This window comes from Phoenix dactylifera, chromosome 5 (genome assembly GCF_051530095.1).
Source record: "Phoenix dactylifera cultivar Ajwa chromosome 5, Ajwa_hap1_PhDact_Kaust_v1.1, whole genome shotgun sequence".
NCBI lineage: Eukaryota > Viridiplantae > Streptophyta > Magnoliopsida > Arecales > Arecaceae > Phoenix > Phoenix dactylifera.
The window spans coordinates 33,634,825-33,662,251 of record NC_143194.1 but is presented as its reverse complement, the minus strand read 5'-3'; the positions used below and the strand labels follow the sequence as shown (position 1 = coordinate 33,662,251).

General features: G+C 39.6%; 2 protein-coding genes across 11 annotated transcripts; one reads left to right on the top strand and one right to left on the bottom strand.

The window, feature by feature from the left end:
- The first annotated feature begins 1,936 nt into the window (after positions 1 to 1,936).
- On the top strand, positions 1,937 to 16,549 carry LOC103703024 (mannosyl-oligosaccharide 1,2-alpha-mannosidase MNS3). Its single transcript, XM_089930926.1, is given in 9 exon segments — positions 1,937 to 2,338; positions 8,571 to 8,840; positions 8,843 to 9,540; position 10,000; positions 11,918 to 12,178; positions 15,489 to 15,678; positions 15,792 to 15,972; positions 16,050 to 16,257; positions 16,259 to 16,549. Coding segments are annotated over 9 exon segments (2,034 nt in total). The 5' UTR covers positions 1,937 to 2,257; the 3' UTR covers positions 16,403 to 16,549.
- Positions 16,550 to 16,687: 138 nt separating this feature from the next.
- On the bottom strand, positions 16,688 to 21,896 carry LOC103703025 (potassium channel KAT3). 10 transcript variants are annotated; one of them, XM_008785724.6, is made up of 11 exons: positions 20,818 to 21,896; positions 20,501 to 20,716; positions 20,240 to 20,395; positions 20,107 to 20,164; positions 19,701 to 20,018; positions 18,763 to 19,002; positions 18,546 to 18,644; positions 18,389 to 18,421; positions 18,125 to 18,310; positions 17,308 to 18,019; positions 16,688 to 17,001 (listed from the first exon to the last, which is right to left on the bottom strand). In XM_008785724.6, the coding sequence occupies exons 1-11, from the start codon at positions 20,988 to 20,990 to the stop codon at positions 16,889 to 16,891; spliced, it is 2,304 nt and encodes a 767-aa protein (XP_008783946.4). In that variant the 5' UTR covers positions 20,991 to 21,896; the 3' UTR covers positions 16,688 to 16,888. The 10 variants fall into 10 exon arrangements, with proteins under 10 accessions (XP_008783946.4, XP_088578628.2, XP_088578624.2 ...); XM_088722502.2 differs by having other exon boundaries at positions 18,125 to 18,421; positions 20,501 to 20,549; positions 20,689 to 20,716; positions 20,818 to 21,023; XM_088722498.2 differs by having other exon boundaries at positions 18,125 to 18,421.
- Positions 21,897 to 27,427: the final 5,531 nt, after the last annotated feature.

Here is a 27,427-nt window from a genome sequence, read left to right as displayed (position 1 = left end):
TCTTTGTGGCTTAATAGCATCAGGAATCTTTAGTCTGCTAATGGTGCAGGTCCTACAGAGTTATGGGTCTTGTGAAAAGTTTAGGTGCTTCTTCAGTTCATAGAGTCAACTTGCTGTCTTCCTCTGCACAATATTTTGGTATTTCATATATTCCAGTAACTTCTGGACACCATTGTTTGAGCTCTCTTATTGCCAACTTGATAACCATCGATTATATTACTCTGTTCTTGTAGTCTGCTTATGTTTCCCGGAATAACTTGCAATAGTTCAGTTATGAGAGAATCAAGTATTCCTGAATCAATGGCCTCTTTATTTATTTAAGTATCATGCTTAATTTACTTTGATAATTATCTGAGAACTGCTGTGCCATTTGAATCGGCTGGTCCATTCTTTATTTTTTTATCCTTTTGTCTTTTAAATACTTCCAAAAATATGAGAATGCAACTTTATACTTCCAAGCTTGAATCATGCCTTATATCTTTGTTAATATTGCCTCTTGCTCGCACGTGCAATTAGCATATCATGTGTAGAAGATGTTGTAGAAAATCGAGGAATAAGCATCTTTCTTTTATTGGCTATGGAGAGGCAGAGGAACTTGGACCTTGCTTAATGCAAAAAGGTTTGCCAGAGCTCAAATTCAACAAGCATTCTTGGAACAAAGGTAAGGCGACTCATCACTCACCTATAACTGCATTTATAATGTAAGTTAGAATGTGGCTAGATTGTTATAGTATTATCAAATCACCTGCACTGAATAGGGAAGATGCTTCATAGCTATTGTTATCACTTGCACCAAGACTATAACACAGTTTTTCTGAATCAGCTGAAGAATAAATAGCAAAGATCGGCGACTCCTACAAATTCAAGTCTATGAGGAACCACCTATTGTGAGTAAAACCTTGGTGGACCTTTCAAGCCGGCAAGGGCGGTTTCAATAACTGATCAAAATGTGATTTCTTGTTTAAGATCCAGTGTATGGTGTGATGCATCTTCATGGAACATGACGTAAGGATGCGATTCTGGCTGATTTCTCTTCCAAGAAATGCCGGAGATGTCATGCTTGTAAATTTGGATGATTTGATTTGTATTTCTTATCTGTGTAAAGATTAAATGCTTTTTTAATATTGCTGGTATTAGATGAATGAACAAATAACTTGTATTCCTTATATTCAGCTTTTTGTAAAGGTTGAATACTTTTTTAATGTCAATGATGTTGGGACAAAATTTTTGTAATATTTCTACATTTACTTTCTTTTTTTTTTCTTATGTTGCTTAATATATAAAATAGGTTGGGTCGGGTCGGATTGGGCTAAGGCCTAAGGCTAAGAGCCTAAGAGGTTACTTATTTATTAAACAGGTTAAACAGGTCGGGTCAGGTTGGGCAAACAGCTTGCCTGTTTATTAAATAGGCTAAACGGGTTGGGTTGGGTTGCATTTTTATTAAACATGACAGGTTTATATTGTAATTTCTGACCTGTTTAATAAACAAGTCGGGCTCAGATTTATGATTTTCTGATCCGACTTGCATGTGACCTGAACCGTTTATGATCCATACTCACATGTGGATGGAGCTGCCATGCTGGTGGGGCTCTGCCATGGATGGGGAGGGTATAAGTAAAAAATATTTTATCCGTATCGAACACTCTCCAGCAGAGAAGAGATCTAGTGAGAATTGCTATGGGGACGAGGTTCTCCTCACCTCCCTCTTCTCGCAAAAAAAAAAAAGGAAAAAGAAAAAAAAAGAAAAAAAAGAAAAAGGGCAATGTGACCTGAGAAGGATCAGATAAGATCTTATTCATTAATCAATCAAATTTGAGGTGGGATAGGCCACGGTTTTCCTAAAGAAGAGAACAATCAGATTAGGTGGGGCCGAGTCGCTCTCCAGCGGCTGATCTGTCCCAAACTATTCCATCAGGTGGTCTTGTGCGCGCCTGACGAGCGATCGTAAAATGCACGCCAGCTTGCAGGCCGCCACCCCATTAAGTCCGTACAGAGTTCCGTACAAAAAGCCTCGACGGCCAACCCTCTCCCTCTCCCTCCCTCCTCCTTTCGCTCTGGCCGCGATCGCAGTACGGAGCGATAACCATCGTGCTTCGTTACGCGGTCTTCTTCCCGGGTTGCCGACCCTCTCCTCCCCCTTTTCTATGCTTCTCCCTCCCGGTGTCCCGTTCTTGGCCCCTCTAGGTCTCGTCGACGAGCGAACCAGGGAGGAAGAAAAGACGACGAGTAGAAACCCTAATTCCTCGCAGTGGCGGTCATGTCGGCCAGGCCGTTACCTTATTCGATGCAAGACGTCGATTACGACAATGCCAAGTTCCGCCACCGATCCCGATTCAAGGTTCCATCGCCCTCCTCTTTTCTCAAGATATTGATTCCCGCTCTTATTTTTGATTCCTTTTTCTTTCTTCTTTTCGTAATCCGATCTCTGGGAGCTGATAAATTTCATGTCTGTTAAATGGTTTTGCGTGTTCTTGGTTGGTAATTCTGCGGATTTTTGCGGCTTGATGACCTGGTTCTGGTGTTTCATTTCGAAGTCAGGTCATTTTCTCGTCAAAAAGCAGTCTCGCTTTTAGTTTATTTGTTGTTGTTATTCTTGATCGAGATGTACGTGACCTGGTGGTGGGTCTGATTCTCTATCTCGATTTCTTTTCCGTTTCAAGAGCTGATTGACATTGGCTTTGCAAGCTCATGTCGTTCTTGATCCAGGAAGAAAAGAAAAGAAAATGGGGATCAAGTTAGCAATTTTTCTTGTTTCTCTGACCCTCCATGTTAGTTCTTGATCTGGGAAAGGCGAACAATCACATCTTGGTGTTATGTCTACTTATGTCGTTATGCACTCTGCTTTATGATTTCAAAATTACTAGGCTATATGATTTCAAAATTGCTCGGTTTAACAGTATCTGAAAGTAGGTCTTGCCGGAGGCTGAGTGGGTCTCCTTATTGCTTTTTCAAAATTAAAGAGTTCTTCTTTTGTTGGATCTTTAAGCAAGCCAAGGAATCCTCCAAATGTTTCCTTATGTTTCCTTAACTTAGATAATCTCTACTTCATCGAAGCTGTGTTTTGGATGTGGCATCTAAACACACAGACAGGGCGTTAATGTTTAAAATAAGTTGATACAAAACAGCAAGTCCTGTCATCCCTCCTCATCAGTGTTCTCGATCAAGATGATATGCACCATTTCCTGGTTTTTGTTTGAAAAATTATTTAATTTGCTTTTCAAATCTACAACTTATGTACTCTCTCCTAATTTAAAGGAAATGTTGACTATTTAAAATAGCACCAACCAGATAATTTTTAAATCTTTGTTAAATTGGGTTGTGCTCCATTCTCTTTTTTTGAGAAGTGGAGGGAAAGCTGCTCTGTTGTGCTCCATTCTTGAAGAGGTTTTTATTATGTACATATGATCAAATGGCTTCTAAACCACATTTGCAAAGTGCAGATTTTGAACGTTGGTCTTGTCATGCATGAGAATTGAGGACGACATTGTATCGGTCGAATCCTTTTGGGTTTGAAAACTCAGTTCTGCATCCTTGAATGGGCCCATTAAGCTTTAGTTTTAGTAATTTTTGCACTTTCAACATTTTTGGTTTGAGCTCTGGAGTTTCAGCTGAGAATATAAAGAACTCAAAATGTTTAAAGCATTAGGACAGGTACAAAGAATAAAGGTAAGCAAAAACAATTCAAGAATGTGTATATATCACATAGTGTTCTAGATAGGATGTATTGTTTCTTTATATTCACTTTTTCTGGCAAGAGAAAGCATTTGCATGCCTCATGTTTCACACCATTTCAAAGCGCAAATATTGTTAAATTGTTTGATAATAGCTTGCAACATTGACAATCTTAATGTCAATGAATATACAAGTCTTTGAGGTATGGATTGTAAATCTTCTCCATAAAGAAACAGGGATAAATAAAATAATCTATATTTTCATGAATAATTGTGTGATTTTTCTCTTTTCAGAGTTTAATTGTGGATAAACTACATTTACGCAATGATGATTGATGCACAAATCTGTAGGAGAAAGATTACTAGAACTCATTGTGGTTTTGAACTTGAAACTCTACAAAGGTGATTTGAGCTCAAGTCTCACAAACTAAAATGCAAATCTCGCAAGTTTTCTATTCGAGGAGGTTGAATCTATATGATCAATCCCTTTTTTCTTTCTCCTCAATGATTTTTCAAGATCAAAACCTTCTCTTTTTTGTGGTTATGCTGTTTCTGTCATAACTTGAAACACTGGCATCCTCGACATTAATCATATCAAAAGAGTGGCTGTTTTTACTTAATTGCACCAAATGTGGTAAAATATGTGCTTGCACCTTTTAGTGGCATGGTACCATGTACTCATGCTTAGTCTTATTCCCTTTTTTTGTATCAAGCATCAAGTAGATATATCACAAGATATGGTCTTTTTCCATATTACTTGTCTGGATAATTGAGACTCTGTTGCTATGCGTATCCATATTCACATGCTTGTTTCATAATCATCAGCGGAAGATGAGCTTGTGTGAAATATATTGCAACTACTATATTGTTTTCTTGAGTAGAGTCATGAATAAAAAATAATTTCTTGTTTTTTTGTTATAAGTTATTAAAAACAATATTTACCTTTTGATCTTGATATATTTTATAAGAAGTCAATACTGAAGCCTATAATATGAGTTAAGAGATGATATATTGAGAGGCCTTGGAATGATCACAACTTTGTCTGGGATGGTGGGATATTTTGGGGGCTTGAGGGAGGCTATCCCCTTTTAAGTAGCCCATCATCATCGGCAGAAAAAAAGATTTATTGTTTAACCATGTACTTTGTACGCCTATTGTAGGATAATACCATAGCCTAATCCTGAACTCATCACTGTTTGTTGATTCAAAATCTGTGCTGCTTCAAATTATGTATATTCAATTCTAATCTTGTGAAAATGATGGTTGGAGTTTGGTTCATGATTTGTCACCGACATCCTTAAGCAAAATAATTTAATTTGAGCAGGTTGTCCTGACAGCACATTATATTGGACACTTACTTTCATATAGCACAGGGTGTATATCTAATATCAATTGGAGCAGGAAAACACAGTTTCATAAAGACTGATCTGGTAACAAGGAGACAAGTAGTCCACGAATTATACCTAAAAATTGCCACATATCTTATAAAAAAAATTAAGGAACGTATTGGTGTTTAAAGCCTTAGGTAACTACCATGTTGAATGCAAACTTATGCATAGGTAGGCTAGACCTGCGAGAGCTTCAAGTTATTTGTTCCTTAAGTTTTAGCGTATCATGACTAGATCTGCTGTCTGGCAATAAGGTATGTCCTAATCACATCATATGCTATTAGCTAGAAATGATATTGTTTGAGTTTGCTGAAGTAGTATATTGGTAGAAACTTCAATTATCTCTTTCTTTATTTAGTAGGACAGAGAGATAGAGGCTGGGTAAAAGATATGTGAGTTAATTCAATTATTTCAGGGAGCTAGCTTTAGTGGAAGTAAATGGATATGGATTGAAGAGGGAGGAAGGATAGAGTTATGGGCAGTCTAGTTACACTAAAGAGAGTAGAAAGCTTGGTAATATGCTTATTATTTCATCATTTTTTATTTGAGTAGATTAAAATAAGGTCACGATTTTAGGGAGTAGAGAGACTAGTGCTTATGGAATCGAAGGGGAGGCTGGTTTGTTTGGCTGAAGATTTTGGGTTGTTGCCCTCTATAGCCGAATAGGAAGTTTCCAATTTTGTATGGGGGGCATGGCCCCAGTTGATAAACCCCACCCAAATGTATGAATCATTAATTGGTTTTTATGATGCATGTGCGTGTTTCTTACATTAATCTTCATGGAGGGTTGTTGGGATATCGCTAGGGGTGTGTATGGGTCAGGTCGGGCCAGTTTGGAGCTAAGCCCGGAATGGAAGCGATTTAACCGGCTTTCTGAAATCGAAATGGTAACCGAACCGTCTATCTACAAAAACCGCTTAGAATCAATCCAAAAAATTCGGTTCGGTTCGGTTCGGTTTGATTTATCGGATTGATATTCAATGGTTTGAGCTAAGTCTAAACATAAAAAAATATATTTTATATATAGACTATACTAAATGAGCCAGGCTAAGTTTAATCATAAAAATTCTATTTTATATATGAAAGAAGATATAAAAAAAAAAATTGAAATATATATATAGGCACATATAGGTCAGGTCGGGTCAAGACAATTTGAATACATATACATGGGTCAGGTTGGGGCAGGTCGGGTTGGCTTGAATCGGTTTTCTGAAAACTCAAACTAAACCCAAACCAAATTTTTTCGGTTCAAGACTTCTTTAAACCGAATTTGAAAAAAAAAAAAAAACTGATATATACTAAACCGAAGAGACCGGTTCGGATTGGGTTTGCTGTTTGGCCTCTTTTTTGCACACCTCTAGTTATCACCAACAAAATTATGGTTGGGAGCATTTAATAATAGCAAAGAAGGTACTACAATATATGCATAGGACTAAAGAATTTATGCTGGTATATAAAACTAATAAACTTCTAGTTAGTAATATTCAAGATTGTGTGATCTTTCTCAATGCTCATCAGATTTTTGTAGTGGCTGAATGACACCTTTGCACTCCTATATTATGAAAGCTGTTGGTTACGTATGCTGGTTGAACTCACCCAAATCATTTTTCAGGAAACAAATATGCATTAAGTCACTTATAGAGTATTGGAGAACCAAAAACAGTTATATAGTTGTCTGCAAGGACATATTCTTCATTTGAAAAAACAAAATTAGTGATTATGAACATCCCCCTGTCCCTTTATTAATTATTATTCCATTCCAACTTCATATCTTGAACCAGAATATTTTAATTAACCTCTGAATGCCACCTTAGTACTCCTTTATTCTCTTGCTTCTTTCACGATCCCTCTCTTTTCATCTGTGCTTTTCCAATTAATTTAAGCTGCACCAATTGCTCTCAACTTTGTTGCTGCTATTACCCATTTTTAAACCCAACTTCTCCCATAGAGCGTTCTCTTTGTAAGTAATCTCCAGCTATCCTCATCCCATTATCAATTTATTTACTTTACTATGTGCTAAGAGAATTAGCAGGTTAGATGGTAATTTATCAATGGTTCAAATTTCTTCCTATATCATCACCCTATTTAATTATTTTTCTCCCTTCTTATTCAATCCAATCTGATTTGGCATGGCCAAGGTTCACGATGTCATAAGAATCTTATGTAGTTAATTTTTTACCTCATTAGTTGTGATTTGAATACCAAAAACAAGAGATTTAAAAATTTACTTATAGCCAGCATTGTGCTAGCCTGATCAGGCTTCCCTTCAACCTGAGCCTGGCTGAAAAAAATTTCGGGCTTCTGGCCAGGCTTAGGTGAAGCTTGAATTGTTTTAAGGATTTGTCCTGAGCCTGACATGCATGAAGCTCAACCATCTGAAAACCTGAATTGACTGGTAGATTTGTCAGCCTCTGACCTACTATTGCCCACTTGAGAGAGGTGAAGGGGAAGAGAGGGGGCTAGAGGGAAGAGAGGAAGGGAGGTTTTGGGTCGGGATGTTGAGAGGGCAGGAGGGGAAGAGGGGGACATAGATTGGACATCAGAGGGAGAGGGATAGAGAGAGGGATGATCGTCATGAGGCACGGAGGGAGGCACTGAGAGGGGAGGGGAATAGAGGCACATGTGTGTGTCTATGAGAGAGAGGGAGGCGCTGAGGGGGGTGAGGGAAAGAAAGGGAGAAAGATTAGGGAGATGTTGAAGAAATGAATGGATGGAGAGAATGGAAGAAGGGGCAAAGTGATGCGCGGTGAGAAGGGATGAGGGGGAGCAGGGATATTTAGGGGTTTTGGGTTGGGAGCCAGGCTAAGGTTATAGAAGAAACCCTGGCTGAAAACATACTGGGCCTTGGATTCTCATGCTTGGCCCAGAGCAAACGTAAAGCTGGCCGGATCCAATGGACACCAGGTGGGCCCGGGCCCATTTATGGCCTTACTTATGATCTCTACAATAACGATTCAATTGTCAACCGTTATGTTGATTGAACCAATTGTGCTTGAATCCATCTCCGTGCCTCATACTTGCTTCTTGTATTAGCCAGACTTGCTATTTTTTTATGAATGCTAAACAGGTAGGTAACTTGCATCTTAACTGAGCACATAGAAATCTGTAGTTTTCAGCTGATACTAGTCACTGAGTGAAAGTAAAGATGTCCTATCTTTGAGAAGTTTTTTCCATTCTTCTTTCTATTCTTATAAGAAATTAATTTTGGGCTCTTTAAAATCTCTACGAAACGTATTGTTTGCCTTGCAATGATGTCTTTTTCTCCCATCTTGATTCTGATTTGCTTTGAGCATCCAAACTAATTTTGTTATCTATCAAATTTGTGATCTTTTCATAGTGATAGGTTATAGAATTATGCTTTGATGATAAACTTCTATACCTAACTTTTCCTTCTAGGTGATAACTGAGTCATTGATTATTAGTTACATCTGAGATGACATTTATAGTGGTAAAATTATCATATTATGAGTTGAATCTGAGTTTCTTTGTCTGTGCTGTTTCTTCCCTGTAGGTGATTACTCAGGCATTGATTCCTAGTAGCATCAGACATGACTGCAGAAGATGTAGTATAGAAATTTTTTTAATGCTATTGATGATTGCTGGGTTAGCATACTTAATGGTAATGCATAAGGTTTCCAATCATTCAACATCCAGTGCTCTTTTAAATGATGCTTTGGTTGGGGAAAATAAACTTTGCAAGGGAGGTGTCCATACAATTGGAAGATTTTGGAGAAAGCCTCCAAGGCTTCCTCCTCAGCTTCCTTCTGATAAGGGCGTAAGTGTACTTCTGATTTTGATCCAAACAAACTATATCCCATGTCTGAATGGATATCTAGGCAACAAAAGGTTAAAGAGGCGTTTCTCCATGCTTGGTCTGGCTATAAATCCTATGCAATTGGTTATGAAGAACTAATGCCCTTGAGTCATAGAGGAATTGATGGTTTGGGAGGTCTAGTTTCCACCATTATAGATTCCTTGGATACAGCCACGATAATAGGTGCTGATGAAATTGTTTCTGAAGCAGAAATGTGGATAGAAGAACACCTTATGGAAAGAATCAATACAAAAGGGAAGGACAACTTATTTGAAACAACCATTCGTGTTTTAGGGGGCCTTCTCAGTGCTTATCATTTAAGCGGGGGTGAACATGGCACCTTGGAAGGTGGAATATCTGTGAATCTTAAAGGAGCTAAACCAGAGGTCTTCCTGAAAATAGCAAAGAATTTGTCTGACAAGCTGTTAGCTGCTTTTACTTCAAGTCCAACATCCATTCCTTTCAGTGATGTCATTCTTCATGATAATACAGCCCATCCTGCTCCAGACAGCTTGAGCAGTACTTCTGAAGTTTCAACCTTACAACTTGAGTTTAACTACCTCAGTAAAATTTCAGGTGATCGAAGATATGGTTCAGAGGCAATGAAGGTATTGAAACATTTAAGGACGCTTCCCAAGGTGGAAGGTCTGGTGCCTATATACATCAGGTACGAGGATTTTATTTCAACTTGTAATTTAGCAGTTCTGTTCCTTTTGAGTTTCTTTCCTATTTTTAGTAAATGGTGGCATTCATTGTATTTTATTCCTGACAAGTTTTTATCTCGGCATCAGCAAGTGACTTTTAAGAATTATGTCATTCAGTCATGCACAGGATTGCTTTATAGTGCAATTCAGAGTAGAATCAAGTTGACTAAGCTGTCCTTGTGTGCTTCAGGACTATGCACTAACAGTCTTTGGTAGGTGTTTCTGTAGTCATCTTGGAAAAACTTCATTGGAGAAAGTCTTGTTTTTCATCTATGTTTTTCTAATAACACATGCTCTTAGTTAAATTCTTGAGGTAGGAGTATGTTCTTCTAAGACATGATTTAATGCTTTGTTTGAATGCTTCATTTTGTTTGTTTCAAAACTTTCTAGCATAGAAAATTGAGATTAAATGTCACAACAAGTGTGAATCAATCTTTGTTTGCTTGTAATCCTTTTCCATGGAATTTCCTGCTGTGAAGCTTGAAGCAGGCATGCGATGTGCAATGTGCGATGTGCATACAAAATGATCTAGATACACCAAAACCAGAAATCTTAAAAAAAATGATAAAATATGGCGGTGATACTAGTGGTGGGTATTTATGATCCAGCTTGTCAACCTGTTGTGACATTTAATATGAACCTGTTGTGACTACCTGACCAGCAACGAACGCAAGATAAATGGATTTGGGTTTGGCATAAATAGGCCTGGGTCGTAAATGGGTTCACTAGACTTAACCTATTTATTTAATAGGTCAGGTTCTCAGGTTTAGAGCCCTGACCTGTTTAACCCATTTTTACCCACTTAGTGATTAGGTTAGGTCGATACAGTTTGAACCTGACACATTTAAGACTTGTTTAACCCGAATAACACATTTATAAAACCTATTTAACTTGTTCAACACAATCTAATCTATTTGTTGTATGGGTTATGCGGGTCAGGTTGGATTAGCTGTTTAATAAGCAGGTTGGGTTGGATTTCTGACTTGTTTAATAAGTGGGTCGGGTTTTGGTTGACAGGTTTTTCCTAATATGAACGTTTAAACCTGACCAGACCTGAAGACATACCATTGCCGCCGAGTGATATTGCAGTAAAATTTGTGCGTGTGCATGTGTTCCTATAATTTACATGTAGAAAAGCATGTAGTCATGTAAAAAGCAGCTGCAAAATGTGATGGTTATTACAATGACAATCTAATTGCAATATTCAAGTCCACATACTGCATACAATAACATTAGCATCCACAAACACTATGACTTAGTCATTATTCAAGTCCACGTCGTCCATCATTGTTATTCTTTATGAAACTCCGTTATATTCTTTGGGCAATCTCTAACAACTTGAGGCAAAAGTAGGTGCTGTTGCTACAATTCCCTACCTCACCATCAAGTTTGTCCATGTCAGAGACTCCATTAAAGTACTTTTCCTATAAACTTAGGTTATATCTGATACTTGTTAGTTGAGTAATACCTGTTATGGTTCAAGGCAGGACTTACATAAAGAAGCACGAAGCTCATATTTTCTGGAGTTCAGGAAATTGACATGGATATCATATTAAGAAGAACTAGTGCTGAGAGTTTTCCCTTTACAGCATGCAAGATAATTGAAGAATTTGATGAATTATCAAAGGAGAAATATTGTTTTAGATGTAATTCTATGCTTCTTGAATATAAGCTTCAAAACTTGGTTAAGCCATTGCAAGTTGGATGAAACTTCAGCAAGATAGCGCAATCAGCTTAAAGGGGATAAATATGACATTGATTTTATTTATATAGTTTTTGGTTTAGCGCGAGCGTTGGCATAATGGTAAGGTTGCTCTATTGGATCTGCAGCTCATGGGTTTGAAACATAGAAATGGCCTTTTCGTATGTGGGGGTATGGCTGCGTACATTCGACTCTCCCCAGACCTTGTAATGGCTGGAGCCTTGTGCACGAGGCCGCCCTTCTTTTAGTTATTGGTTGAATTTTCTAATTCTTATATATCTCATTGTCCATATAAATCTTATTGCTGCATGCTAGGAACATGTTTGATTGCCTTTTCTTGAATCTTTTAACCAAATGTTTGGGTATTGGTTTGGCAGATTTTCAATGTCCTAATAAATCTGTGCTTCATGGAGTGGGGATTAGCATCTCTCTCTCTCTCTCTTTGGGTGGGGGGTGGGGGGAGAGTGAGGATTAATATCTCACATGAATTGCTTAGTTAAGTTAGCAGCTACAGTTATTGGTTAGATTTCTATTCCCTATATGTCTTATTCTTTTCGTTTTTTTCCCTGTATTTTATGACTTACCAATATATGCAATTTTTCATAAACATTATGGACCTTATTCTTTTGTGACCACAGTCCCCATCTGGTCATTTTAATGGAGACAACATTTGGCTGGGATCTCGTGGTGACAGTTACTATGAGTACTTAATTAACGTGTGGATTCAACAAAAAAACAGTCGCAATAGTCAGCTAAAGTATCTTTATGAGATATATACAGAAGCAATGAAAGGGGTCAGACATCTTCTTGTGCGGGAGTCAATACCCAAAGGGTTGGTTTTGGTTGGGGAGCTGCCCTATGGATCTAATGGTGGCTTCAGCACCAAAATGGATCACCTGGTATGTAACACATCTTAGCATGTTGCTGGTTACAAAACTGACAAGAAACCTATCTTTCTCTGGGAATATTTTATATCTTGCGGTTACATGTAGACAGCTGCAGTTGCTGCAAACTTTTTGATAATCTGTATAAAAAGTTTTTATTAATTAATTCTATTGTTTATAAGATCATGAGAGCTATGATCTTGCATCCATATTAAGAGCTTTCATGTTCGTTTGCTAAAATGTGGCACTAGACATACAATTTATTTTCCATTTTTTTGAGAAAGTAGTTAACATGTCCTGGTATTCTGAGAGAACTACAAAGGAGTCTATGTTTTGCTCTTTCATGATCTTGAATATGGTCAAGGATATACATGAGGAAAAGGCAAATTGATTATTTCTCATGCTGCATGTGACCCGTGCTGGAAACTTGATTCATTAATGCAATATTTTCAAATCTTTGATGAAAGCATGAAGCATACTTATTGGTGTCAAGGTGTGATGAATGAAGTTCATCTTCTCTTGATATGTCATCTTCTGTGAATACTTTTTCATATGCAAACATGTTTCTGATGTTGCAGACATTTAAGGGTCATATGTAAAAAGGCTCTGATTTTGTGACCAGTCACACAATTTCTAAGGACACCCAAATGATGTGGAAATCTTCAGATATAGATCATTGAATGAGAATCTCAAAGGAAACACCGGCATTAGAAGGCCAGGCTTATGCTTAGTTACGGCATGAATTTGCAAGAGAGGAGAGATGGGGTTGTAAGCAAATAGGTTGAGGCATTCGAAGTTGCAGGAAGCAAGGGGTGAAAATCATATTGCATAGGAGGGGGAACGGACTGACTGTTGAATGTCCGACTAAATAGAATGGTGAAGAGAGTCGTTGTGCTTTCCACTTACCTAAAGAATCAAAGATGAGAAACAAGCTATAGAATTTAGAAAGGGATGAGATTACAGCAGCTAATGTACCAAAAATAGAACAGAGCAAAGTGAAATAAGGTGCTTAGAGTGACTGCTTAGAATGTGCATAAATTCAAAAACTCAAGGCAGGAGGTTAAAAAATGGAAGAATCTATGAAGTCCTGAAGGAAGCTACTCATTGATTTTCTTGTGAAATTAAGACAGTAATAGTTATTGACCAAAAAAAAGAGACAGTAATAGTTGTATTGTGCCAAAAAATCACATTGAGTTGATAGAGAATTGACTTGCTGGACAGAATGCTAAATGAAAGCCTCAGGCTTCTAGAAGATGATGTGGAGGGTAATGATCAAACCAAAATAGCTTTTCTTGTCTGCTTTGGCCTTTTGCCATGGAGGGGAAGCTGGAAAATTGATTCTGGCACTCTTTCCCATGACAAAAAGATGCAATATTTGTCGAATTCCAGGCTCCAATGGAGGATCACCCATCTGATCTGAACTCCTTTGAGGAAAAATAAACTACAGCCGTATCAATTGCTATTTTTGTATGGTTCTAAAGAATTTGATCAGTGGCTAGTGATAGGTTATCAGATGTATGTGATGCCCCCTCCCCCTCTCTTCCCACCTATGCAAACATGCATGCTATTGTTGCCACTAGATTGTAGATATATTATTCATGTGTCAAGGTAGGAGCAATTGTTAGCCAAATCATGCTGAACTGGCCGGTTCAGGGCATACCGAACCAGGCTGGTCAACTACCAATAGGAGTGCAATTAAACCGAGCTTAGTTGAGTGGCTAGAGGCTTGAGCTCGACTCAATTCAAAATGCTCGAGTTTGAAACTTGACTCGAGATTGATCGAACCTTAATATTCAAGCTCGAACTCAACTCAATAAAAAAAAGTGATACTTGAGATCGGCTTGACTCGAATATCAACTGCGTTATACTTGAGCTTGAGTTGGAGCTCGAATTCAAGCCTTGGTCATAATTAAAGAATATGGTTAGAAGATAGGAGTTAGGTTAGATTAAACAATAAAAAATATTGTATTTTAAATATTAAATTAATAATATATTATAAATAAAATAGAATATTATTGAATATATATATACTCGATTTGGCTCGTAAGTTTTCGAGTCAAATATTTTGCTATTCAAGCTCAACTCGAAAAACTGTTCAAACTAGAGCTCGATAAAAGTAGTCAAATCGAGTCGAGCTTGGGCTTGAGTCAAGTTTGAGCAACTCACGAGCTGCTCGGCTCATTTGCACGTCTAATACTGGCATAGTTCAATATATTCGATTCGGTATATTAAATGCTTGCTCTAGCCCCTGCGCATTCATTTCGCAGCTTCGCGCCTCTTCCCTCGAAACCCTAGTGGCTTTCATTTTCCAGTTGGCTGAACGATGACACTAAACATCACCGCCGCCGCGGGCAAGGTCCTCTAGATAAGTTTCTCCCTCTCTCTCCCCCTTGATGACAATGACGACCTCTCCCTCTCTACCTCTCTCTCGGCCTCTCTCGCTCTCCCCCATCTCCCTCCCTCTCCCTCTCTCTCCCCCTCGATGATGATGACGGCCTCTTAGTCTCTCCTCTCTTCCCTCTCCCTCTCTCTTTTCCTCTCCTTCTATTTCTCCCCACCCTCTCCAGCTGTCCTTATTTCGATACGTCACAGAATGATAAGGTACAGACCCATACCGTGCCGAACTGGTCACTGGCCGGTACAACCTCTGGTATCAGTTCGGTGACCTTTGTAGGAGACCCTATAGAATATGACCAGATGCACATTTAACTTTGATCATGGTAGCATTGTTCTAGACATTCCAAAGCTCGCAGCTTCCATTTTCAACCATCTCTATTAGAAAAATTATTGTTTTACAATTAAATTATATTACAGTGGGTTTCATTAAATTGCTAGATCTGGTTGAATATAGTTGAAGAGAATAAGTGGATGGAAATGCCTGGACTAACAAATTCTAGCTGTTATGTGCAGTCTGTGGTTTCATATATTTTTAGTTGTCACTTGTAGTTTATGTAAGCAAATGCTGTTTAAGAATTGTCAGGTCTGTTGAAAAGTCAATTCATCAAAGTTTGATATTTCTATTCATATGGTATACAGCATATAGTGAGAAGCATTTAAGAAACTACAGAATAGGCTCCAAAATGCACACTCAATTCAGTTCGCAATTAACTTGTACTGAGTCTGATTATATGCAACCCTGTATAATGCAAAAAGTTGTGTTGTTGGGACTTTGGAAGTCAATTTTTTCAATGCCTTTAGCATATGTTTGCCCAGAACTTTTGGCATCAGGAAACTGCTTTATCAGGATTTTGTCAAGCTTCCATGATCACAATGTATATTTTTATTTCATCTTTTACGTGGAGATGCATCTGCTGCTGTTTTGCAGGTCTGTTTCTTTCCAGGTACCCTAGCACTTGGTGCAACCAATGGTATCACAAAGAAAAAGGCAATTGAAGGTAATTTGTTAACTGCAGAAGACATGGAAAATTTAAAGCTTGCTGAAGATCTGGCAAAAACATGCTTTGAAATGTATTCTGTGACTTCTACTGGTCTTGCTCCTGAAATTGTTTATTTCCGTATTAAGGTGAACTTGCTGCCAAATTGAAGGGATGTTATTGGTATTTGAAAATGAATGGTCAGTTCCTTTCATGTTGCATATTCTTTTGCATTACTGTTTTTGGCCATGCAGATGGTCAATTGAGTGTTTCATTTTTAAATCAGGGTGGTTCTGATGGAGGACCTGGTGGAGGTAACAAGAGCTCCGAGTATGTAAATGATATAATCATCAAACCCAATGATCGCCATAATCTTTTGTGCCCAGAAACTGTGGAATCATTGTTTGTGTTGTATAGTATTATTGAAGATCCAAAGTAAGGTTTACAGCTCTTTCCATTGCAACATGTCTTGTTTTTATATTTGTGTAGTTCTGCATATGCGACATCAACAGGTAACGTGAATGGAGCTGGCAGATCTTTGAGGCCTTTGAAAAATATACAAAGGTGGATTCTGGAGGTTATACTTCTTTGGATGATGTCACAGCTATGGTCCCTCGAAAAAGAGACAAGATGGAGACTTTCTTCTTGGGGGAAACATTGAAGTATTTATATTTATTGTTTGGAGATAATAATGTTCTTCCTCTTGATAAGTTTGTATTCAAACACAGAAGCCCATTCTTTTCCAGTTAACTGATCTGGCTAGCCTCAATACTCCAGCAAACCTTCTAAGTATATCTTGACAATGCAAGCTTGGGGATACTCTGTTATCTCGGGACCTGAGGAAAGTCAGCCATTGTCTTATTGACTTGCCAAAATGATTGACATCTATATGGTTATCAGATTAGTTTCATGGGATTTCTGGCAGTGGACAGGTTGTAGAATATACTGACATCAAGATTCCTCACATGAATACGTGTTAAAAGTGGACATCAAGGAAGTGATTATCCACACTCAGAGTTCCATACAACATTATTCATTAAATCTGGGTTATCACTGCATCCAGTCAAAGCTGACAAAATCATTGTTTATTAGGTGCTGGATTTTCTCTTTTTATTGTGAACCAAGTAGTCAGATGTAACCACAATATAGATTGGCAGTTTAATTGCTGGAGGTATTGAAATTTATATATCTTGTTTACTTTGGGACGTGATGACAAAAATCAGTTGGCAAGTATGTTATATTCTGACTATATCTTATGCATGGGGCTTACAATGTATCTTATGCCTGTGGGTGTTGCTGTTACATTTCTTGAATAGCCATGTCAGTCCACCATGCAGAGCTTGTATTGTTCTCATATCTCAAGAAAAAACAGATGATCCCCATCTCGGATTACCGTAATGTCATCTATTTCTGCATTATCTTGATTGACAACTTCTGTAAGATGATGACCAGCGAACTTCTGACCTGCAATTTTGCAAGACAGTGAGACGACCAATTAAGGATAATTGAGGATAACTCTGGATGAGATGGGATTTTGGTTCACATACAGTTGTAAGTCCTAGTTTAAGGTTTGGATTCCTTTTGGGGGGTGAGATTATTTATCTGCTTGGTTCTTTTATTAGATAATCTATTTATCTGCTTGGTTCTTTTATTAGATAATCTATTTTTCATGCGATTGTCAATTTAGCATTGAACTGAATGGAAACATAATCATCCAGTTTAGTTGACAGGTTTTTCACCATATATTCTTGCCAAATAAATGATACTTACCGGCGATTCTGAAGAGCTCATCCAGAGTACCAGGTAGGCTTATCAGCTTTCCAAATTGTTCCCTTGAACTTCGTGACCTTTGAGAATACATATGAATGGTAACTCTTTTGGTGCTCATTTTTATGTGATTGCTATCAACTAAATGGCTGCCTCTTGTTGAACATGCAGGAAATGTTGAGTGTATGAATTGTTGGCTCCTTTCACAATTGCCTTGGATTGTATTGTTTCTGCTTCTGTTAGTTGATCTGATTTCAATTTGATGATCTTCTGTTGTGAATCTTGTCCTCTTTTTGTGATTTAATAAAAGTTGATAGATGTCCTTCTCTCCTGCTTTCCCAGCCAGATCCTTTGATGTCCAACAATTAGCATCTGGGATATCTATGTTTGCTCCTTGTTCAAGCAACAGCTTGACCATTTCAAAATCGCTGTCTTGAATAGCCCTATGAAGGGCTCTTTGGCCATCTGCATCTGTTGAATTTGCATCAGCCCCCAAACTTAGAAGCTCTTTTATGGAGTCGAGATCGTTATTCTCTGCTTCCTTGCTTAATAGGATTCCTGTGTCCATAATTGGCTGTTTCTGGACCTGATTTTCTTGGTGTCGAGTAGGGAAGTTCTCATATTCTCTGATTGGTCCTCCATCAAAGCTTTCATTGACTAATATTGGATCTTTATGTTGCATAACATCAGATAAGCTTTCGTGTAGCTTCAGCTTCTGTAAAATGATGCACAGAAGCATCAGCTCCTATTTCTGTCAAAATAAGAGAATTATTTAAGAACTCTGCATGGTGCAATTAGGCAAGTCAAATCCAAGATATACCTGGAATAGGTTGTTCATTACAATAGTCCCATCTTCCATGTTTTCTCTAATCAAGTTCATGAGTCTAATGCTACTCAGCCTCAGTATTTGGGAGAGCTCAATTGTACGAACAGTAAATGGTTGTGGTGTGTAACATAGAACCCCACTCTCCCCAAATATTTCCCCAGAAAATACCCTTCCATGAACCTGGATAAAGGTTAGCAATCCATCTATTAGATGCATGTATTTGAGAACATGTTTTTGTGCGCAGAAGAAAACTCTTACTTGCTCTATTCCGTTAAAGTTTGCTCTTAGCTCCTGCAACAAAGTCAATGCACACACAATTACAACTTAGTGGCAACAATTGCAGACAACTCTAAGAATTAAGGCATCGAGGTTATTGTTACAGAGGTGTAGAGCATATAATTTTACTAAAACTAACCACTGCTCCTGATACTAATATATAAAGATCTGTTGGAGTTTCATTCTGCAGTATTACATCTTCCTTGGGCGGAAAGTATTCAGCCTGCATTTCTGTAACCTATTTACATTTTACAGGAGGAAAGTCGCATCAGTATGCAGGCAATGCTTTGGACCATGCATATGTTAGGGATTTTGGCAATTGCTGCATTTATTCTGTTAAAATTTTGATACCGTACCAGTTGGAAAATGAAATCAGAGGAAACTCCATGGAAAAGATAGACTCTCTTAACAATGGGAAAAAATAAATAGTATGCTATGCTCGAACGAAGGCCCTTCGGGAGGCCGTTCAAAGTTTCTTGCTGTTTCAGCCCCTCTGTCCTGAACCTTAGGCATATGTGAGATAGCATTTGATCCTTTATGTGCTGAGGCAACTGATTTCGTGCTGCAAATTCAGAAGCAGCTTGAATCGTTTCCCTCTGTAGCATCAAAAGAGAAACATCAGCAGGAAAGAGAGAAAATTACATGAACCGTCTTAATAGAAACGTGTGACATCTATGCTCTCTAATAGCTGATTTATTTTCAACTGTTGGCAAACTGTAACGGCTGATGTTCAACTAGCTGGAGAGATCAATTCCATGGTCTCTTCAGATGGTGGAGAACGCCACATATATACAGGCGTGCGCGCGCATACGTTATTCGATAAATTTTTAAGGTTTCCGCTTACAGATTAGAAGAAAAAGACTGTAATTTACTGGGAAGACTGATCAATTTAGTGAGACACCATTGAAAAAGAGAGCATGTATTGCTGACAATTTCAAAATGATATGGAGGTTGCTATTTGTTTTCTACGGGATAAAAATTACCTGAAGAATACATTTATTAATCTTCTATCTGATAATGATTGAATATAATTGTCTATGTTAAATTAATATTGATGAACTTAACTAAGAATTCGCTATTGTGTGATTACTTGTAATTTGCAACAATTATTTGTTTATTGAAAATAATTCTGTGTTAGATTAATATTGATGAACTTAATCTAAGATTTTATTTTTGAGTGATTACTTGTAATTTGTAACAATTATTTCTTTATCTTTCCAACTCATCATCAGGTAAGCGTAAGAAAGTGGACTTCAAAATTTATTGTCGACTGTGGTGAGGGAAGGAAACATACAAAGTTTCTGGTGCGGCTGGTTCCATGAACAACAAGGTTCGTCATGTTTCCAATGAGGTAAGCAGTCAGTCCCAAATTAAACAGCATGTAGAAGATATCAAACAACATTTCTCTCGTGTTCTCGGCATGTAAGTCACCATAACCAGTTGTTGTCAGTGTTGTAATGGACCAGTAAGTTGCCGTTACATATCTGATCCACAGGCTTTCTGATCTGAAATTTGGCATTGCTGCACCTATCCAGGTTCTCTTTGCATCATGGTATCTGTCAGCAATTAAATAGTTGAAGCATCCAGCACAGTGTACTGCAAAAAGAGTGACCTGCAGAGTCAAAGTATGGTTGCATGCATCAAGGCCTAGTGCCATTACCGATACCTAAAAAGAAAGCTAACAAATGCTGAAAACTTACTAAGACAAGCTTTGTGCATCGTGTCCAGAAATAATTGAACCGAATATCCTTCTCAAGCCTAATTAAAGAAATAGTCTGATGAGCATCCATCCTATAGCCATTCAATTTTAAAGAAACAGGATGATATTCTGACCTTGCAAACAGTGAACTGACCCGACGGAGGCGCCACAGTCGGAGCATATTGAGTATTTTGAAAACAAGGCCATTCCCATGACTTGTGAAGAGGAGGCTGAGTGGTTGAAATGGAGCTGTTGAACAGACATCGAAGATGAACCAGGTGGATAGGTACCTGTGGGTTCATGTTGTGTTAACATCACAGAGCTTGGATTTTAACCCCTTGATGGATTTGCGACTTTTAAAGCAGCAACAGAATAATTGTTATCCTCGTACCAACCTGGTTGCAATTCTCTTCGGATCATCAATTAAGAGATAGGATTTTCGATCTAGATATGCGACAAAGAAGGTGAGAACAATATCAACCGCAAAAAAGCTGTTGACAATATTTTCTGCCAGAAAAAGCTTCGTGGGCAGGTATCTCAGAAACGCTAGTTCAAATGGACAGATCCAGGCTGAATAAATTACCAGGATAATGAGGAACATCTCCCAAACTCTGAGGAGAAAACAAAGAAAAGGTAAAAAGAAAATCAATTAGCTATTTCTTTAAATTCTATCTCATGTTGTGATATAGGAAGCATGAAGTGGACGGTTCACCTGTATCGGGGGTCATAAGGAGAAATTATAAACTTTCTCAGCTTGACGGACTGGTTTATGGTTGCTCCCAAAGATGGCAATAGGTCGCTGGCGAAGCTGTAGCCGTTGCATTCCATTTGGAACCCGTCATCACAGAAGCGCTGAAAATAGGATTTTGTGCGGAAGAGAGTCATATTTGCTTTCTGATTATTTAGGTAGCTGAATTTGTTGAGTGAGGGGTGGTCGTGTGGCTTTATATAGTGAAGGCAATGAATACTTGACGTCAGCAGGATCGGAGAGCAAATCCAAATATTTGGTCAATTAGAGTAAAAGGAGATGGAAGAAGGAAAAGAAGGGTTAGTTTTGATCCTATCAAAAGAGCAAGGATAACTGCCGAGTACATCTTTTATGTGAGGTTCTTGGAAGTGGCAGACACGAATCTTTTGGCTGGCAATGGTTAGTAGGCAAAGATTGGTTAATTTAGGGCGGTGGGAGCTCCCTAACCTATTAGTGGATGTACTGGGTGTGAAGGAAATTAGTTGTTTACATTTTGAAGTCAAGTGTCTCGAGCAAAGCTAACCTAGAACAAAGATTGCTGGATTGGGCGCTATTGATTGGTTCCCCGAAAATGCCAGCTTATATTGAAAATAGTCTCCTTGGCCAGGTTCCACGATAACCGCGTGGGAGAAATCCAGCTCTGCAACTTCAGGCACCTTAGCTTCTTTCTCTGGTGTTCGCTCTTCCCATGGTAAGGAAGTGGGCCAGATGATCCTGATGGTTAGCTCTCCAATATTGATTGAATGGTTGTGATTAAAACTCCATCTCTCTTTTGCTTTCTTAGAAGGTGGGTTTTTGGTTTTCCTTTCAGATGTGGCTTGATTTCTGAAGGATGACTAAATTTGCATTGGCTCAGGAATTGCATTTGATTTCTGAAGGAATTGTTCAGGAATTGGCAGCAATGGTTTTGTTTTTCAGTTGAAACAGTCGGATGGAAACTTCAGAGCTATAGGTAAGATGTAAGAAACTGTAGGGTTTATGAGTCAGGTGGAATGGAAGAGTCGTGCAAATCAAACTTGGATGTCGGCAGGTAAATTCGACACAGCCTGCCACTCCGGTCTTAGATGCCTTCTTAACCCAAAACCATGTGGGTCGGTGTGGAAAGCAGTTCAATCTTTCGCTAGATTTCAGTGGTCTAGAAGATTCTGATACGCTGTGCGAAAACCTGGGATAGAAAAACTTAATAACGAACCATGTGTGGTGCTTTTTAGCATGAATCAGCTCATCAAAGAAGCATTATGATATCGTATTCTAGAAATGGTAGTCAATTTTGAATAGGCTCCGGTTGCGTGTTTAACGGGCAAGCCGTGCCTCTGGAGAATTGTGGCAGCTGAAGGAAGAGCCGGGAATGCATGCGAAGGATCATAAATCAGGATCCAATTAATTATTGCCATGTAGAATGTAATCGTCTTCTGGCCAATAGATGGGTCTAGCGGGCTGCTGGTTGGGACCACCTTCCCCGTGATCAAGAGCTGGTTTCTTTATCGTTATGTTCAACAAAGTGTGAGGAAGCTTCCTCGGTTCCTTCCTCAAATACAATGACTCTGGTATAATTAGTCTGCGGTGAGTTCACCTCCTTGTCGTAGTGCAAGGAAGCTTTCACTTATATCAGAATCAATAAATAGATGGGCTTGCCGGTAGGCTACGACTGGAGAGGTCATGAGATAATGGGAAACGATCCCTTCTTGTTAAGCGTTTTGTCCCGTGGCCATTCGTTAACTATTTCGACAAATTATTTTATGGGGAAGAAATTCAGACCGACTTGATTGCCTCCAATTAGAGAGCCACAGCCCCAGAGCTGGGTTGGCCCTTCACGGTGGAAGCTTATTCTTATCTCTTTCTGGCATACTGAGGAGGCTGGTCACGCTCGTTAGCTGGTCCATATGCTGCTGTGGTGCCGTGCGGCTTTTGCGCCGTCGTTATTGGCAGCGTGCTCGGCCACTTGGTGCACGCGGTAGGCAATAATTTCTCATGGGGGTTGGGGGAAAGGTCGGGGATGGGGGTGGCGGCTCCCTTGAAGGCTCATCCCCAACTTTAGTTGCAGTGGTCCTTCTCTCTCTCTCTCTCTCGGAAAAATGCACCAGACGGCCCCTCTCATTTCTTAATCATCAATTATTTTGGGATTTGGTTCACACTTACGTCAACGGTCCAAACTTGTAGATTCCCTCTCATCTTCTCTTGATCAATCATGGAGGAGGTATCCTGGGGTCGGTCTTCTCGAACAATGTAGAACAACAATAATAGGTGCACTAAGTGCATGATAATCTGGCTCATGGTTACTAGGTGTTACTAGGTATATATAAACTATATTCATTGGATCCAACCAAATCACTTGTATTAGAGAATTGAGAGGGCTAATCCTCACCCTTTACCCCATATCAACCCCTCTCCACTTGGCTCCCCACTGTGAAGGACTTGCATATGCAGGGGGTGAGTATTGAATCCCGCGTCCTTGCCATAGAGGGCAATAGTTATACCGTCCGAGCTAAGATTTCGGTCGGGGTCACTTGCTTTGTCAGCACATGGAGACCATGTTCAACAATACACGTGGTCTCATCTGATTTGAGAGGCATGACAGATAATATCATTTGAAGACATGTGCGCGACTCGTGTGTCCATTAATTCCATCCACGAATCCGTGTCAAGCTCTCACAGTCCAAAATCATGTGGGCTGCAATGATCGAATATGACAGGCTAGGCTTTAATAGCAACACAATGATTGGGGCGCTTCATGCAGCCGGATCGTTGAACTCAATTGATTATTTTTTCACGTCTCTAGCCGTAGAACGTCCCTGTTTTCGAAACCGACGGCCTTGTTAGTTTGTGGTGAATTCAAAAGTGACCACCCAATGATGGCTCCGTGTTCTTCTTAGTTAACCGCAGAGCAATGACTCAAGAGTCAAGACCCTGCTCGCCCTCCTCTCCGTGTGGCCAATTGCTCGCCTTCGCTCATTGCGTCATGGTACCCGTGGTAATTACATGTCGCCTTCGCTCGATGAATTGGGCGTGACTCCCAATCGAAGACTATTAATTTCCTCGGTGGTGGGCCGCCGGACTCGGGGCTTTATCCTCGCGCCGGCGTTCGCGAACATTGCAATGGGGAATAAAACGCGGAGAGAGAAAAGGCCGTGGCGGAGACGAAGACTACAAGTAAAACATTCCCCTTTTTATTTATCTAAAAAGACATTCCCCTTTTGTTTGGCTCGGGGAGCTTCACATATCAACCGCAGCTTTCACAGAAGAAGACAAAAGCATGGAATAGAAATTTTGCCTCGTGTAAGCTTGAGTGACGATTGATATGAGAAGCAACGATTTGGAGGGGAGGAGGAACGGATCCTCAGCCCTTCATCGTTTTTTTTTTTTCGTTCTTTAAATTAATTTTTATTATTTTCTGTAGTACTAGCTCCATAAAAGCTAAGATTTGCGTTCTTTTCAACAGAAGTCACAAGATTAATTTGTCAGAGATTCCGTGGGAAAGTGTGTTTAGCTTCTCAGCTACCGGCCTCTGGGAACCCCAGTTTGGAGCTTTGTTGACTACTCTTTCGAATCACCATTGCATGAAAGCTCTCAACCATCGGAATATGATCTTTTCTTCACGATCAGTGATAGTTGCTGGCCCAATTGCTTTTGGTAGAATCTCTCGAAAAAAAAATGGCAAGAGTGCTCTCCAAGTTTGCATGAGCAGCTGGCATTTCGTTCTCTCGAGACTTCTTTTTAAAAATAGGCTTGTCTTTGTACCCTAAAAAGAGAGAGAGAAAGAGAGGTCTTCATGCAAGAATAATCGGGAGGGAGCATGGAGTGGGAATCCCACCATCTTCCGAAAACAACGAGCTACGCGTGGGGTGCGATGCCATTGACAGAGGCAATCCCTTTCACACACTCATGCCACCTATAAGATGCAAACACTTAAGCTTATAAATAGGTACGTATTTTATGATATTGAAACATGAAGCAGCCAAGGTGGCGCTATTCTTAAAGTTTGACCATCCTGCTGATCTCTTTGCTAGCTTTCAAACTCGGCTCCATTGTGCACCGAACTGGTTTCGTTTTGCCTTGAAGCAAGCCTGTACTAGATAGATATTATATCGGGGAACTATAAATGCAGAATTAATTCACTTACTCATAGCTTTCTTTCCCAAAATTAATGGCCCTAAAATTACTACGTACTATAGTTCTTCGGAGACGATGGGTCTTCGAACTTGGAAGCGTGCTGGTGCTGGTCTTTTAGGCTCAAATGGCTTGGCTTGTCCTAAGCTGACATCATAAATATTTAGCTTTAGCGTTTCGCATGACCTACCATAAAGACTTATGGCAGACACTGCAAGGCGACGAGTTAACCTTCTCCTGGAGGGCAAATAATAATAGTTATCTAGGTCGGATCTTTCTTGAAGAAGTTGAGAACAACGTCAGCCTTTAATTTGTCGAAATGGTCAATAAGGTTATTAATTGGCAAATCGAATTGTAGAGTAAACCCTGAAACCAATATGGGCCGTATTGGTTAATACTGGTCACATTCACGGGCTTTCCCCCGGTTCTTTCTTTCCTGGGCCGCCATATATATCTCCAAACATCGCTCTCTTGTCCGATTCATTCCTAGACTTTTAAGTATCAAATGAACGGCCCAAAACTTGTTGATCTTGGCCCAGGTCAATTATAAACATACTCCCATCTTTAATGGATAACACACCCTTCTTGGTGTTGGTCCACTCTATGCCGATTTACCTCATATTTAACACTATCTTGCCGAGAGCCCTTCTTCTCAACCTAGAGCAGATGTTCAGAAGATTCCTATAGGGGTTGTTGGGGAGGGTTGCACCTCATTGCATGGGACATCCTGTGCTAGCCTCTTGACGATGGAGGCTGGGCATTTAGCCCCTGACTATGAAGAGCGAGGTGATGACGGCCAAATACGCTACAAGATTCATTCTTGATCCGGAGTAGGGGTGCAATTTATAACCCAGCCCGTCAACCTGACCCGACGTAAGAAAGTTTGGATTTGACATAAATGGATTTAGGTTGTAAGTGGGCCAATTTATTTAAACTTATTTATTAAATAGGTTGGGTTCAGATTTAAACCTTTGACCCATTAAACTCATTTTGACCCGTTTAATAATTGGATCGAATTATGATCCGACCTGTTTAATCTGTTTAAAATATATTTAACATATTTAAAACATGCTTAACCTACTTTTGACCTGTTTAATCTACCCTGCTTGACCTATTTAATCTACCCCACTTAACCTGTTTAATCTGTTTAAATCAATTTAAACCATCTAATCTGTTTAACCCATTGAACTTATTTAATAAATAGGTTATGTGGGTCGAGTCAGGTTACCTGTTTAATAAACAAGTCGGATTTAAATTTAAAATTTTGACATGTTTAATAAATAGGTCGAGTTTGGGTTGATGAATTTTTGACCTGGCCTGCATCCAACCTAACAACATATCTGACTCAACCAGACTCGATTGCCACTCCTAATCCAAAGTGCTTGTGGAGCTTTGTGATGAGAGCCAAGTATGGCCCATGGAGTGGTGGTGCCAAGGTTTGAGTTAATAAAAAATGTTCTTACTTGTGGAAGACAATACGCTCCCATGCTCTGGGGGTGATAGCCGGTATCCGATGGTTGATTAGGGATAGTCGGTCGGTTCATGGATGTGATGGAGGATGTCTGGTTAGCGAACTTTTCTCTTAGTTCATAGCCCACTATGGCTAGTTCGAAGGTTGCGGCGAGCCTGCTCGTCTGAGACCTGCTCCACCATGAGGAGAGGAGATGGAACAACGAGCTGGTCACCCGCCTTTTCGAAGGAAAGTTAGCCAAGTTGCCCAAGGGTGAGGGCGAAGGACCTCTTATGGCTTAGCTAGTGGATGACCTACTAGGAGTCTAAATGGTACTTGGATATGGAGACCAGGGGTGCCGCCCCAAGGTCAACCTCTTCATCTAAAAGATGGCTTAGGGTCGCCTGCCCACCAAGAGTGTGTTGAGTGTCTGGGGCTTGAGCATGCCCTTGACTTGCCCCTTTTGTGATCTAGAGGAGTCGGTGGATCATGCCTTGTTTTAGTGCCAAAAGGTGATGTGGAGCCTTGCCGGCATCTCCACATTTCATCTACCTGTAGCTTCATGGAGTTCCTTTAGGGGAGTTCTGATAGAGAGTATACTGAGCTGTGTGGTATTAATGCTGCTTACGTTGCCTATAACATCTAGCTCACCAAGAACACCCAAATCTTCGAAAGCATGATGCATGCTGCGAGGTTTGTAGTAGAGAGGGGCATAGGTTTAGGAGATTTCCCCCTCCCTCCCACTAGAGTGATTGAGATAGCTTGTGACATCTTGGGCTTCCTTTTTGCTCATGCAGTAGCCCAGTGGTTTATATCACTTAGGAACTTTCACCTCCGAGTTTTTTTAAGATCAATTTCGACACTAGTATGACGGATGGTGGCAATAGAGGTGGCACGAGTTTCGTGATCCAGGGGCCAGACTCTAGATTGATCGCTGGAGGTGGATCACTGATCTTCAACACCTTAGTTCCGGAAGCTAAATTAAAAGCGGCTTAGGCCGGGATCACCTATATGAGG

Coding starts and splice junctions, on each gene's coding strand:
- LOC103703025 (XM_088722497.2), bottom strand. CDS start 20,990: ATGACTCTCTTCCGCACAAAATCCTATTTTCAGCGCTTCTGTGATGAC. Junction 18,422..18,545: donor TATTAGTATCAGGAGCAGTG/GTTAGTTTTAGT, acceptor ACTTTGTTGCAG/GAGCTAAGAGCAAACTTTAA. Junction 18,020..18,124: donor TAATGAACAACCTATTCCAG/GTATATCTTGGA, acceptor ATCATTTTACAG/AAGCTGAAGCTACACGAAAG.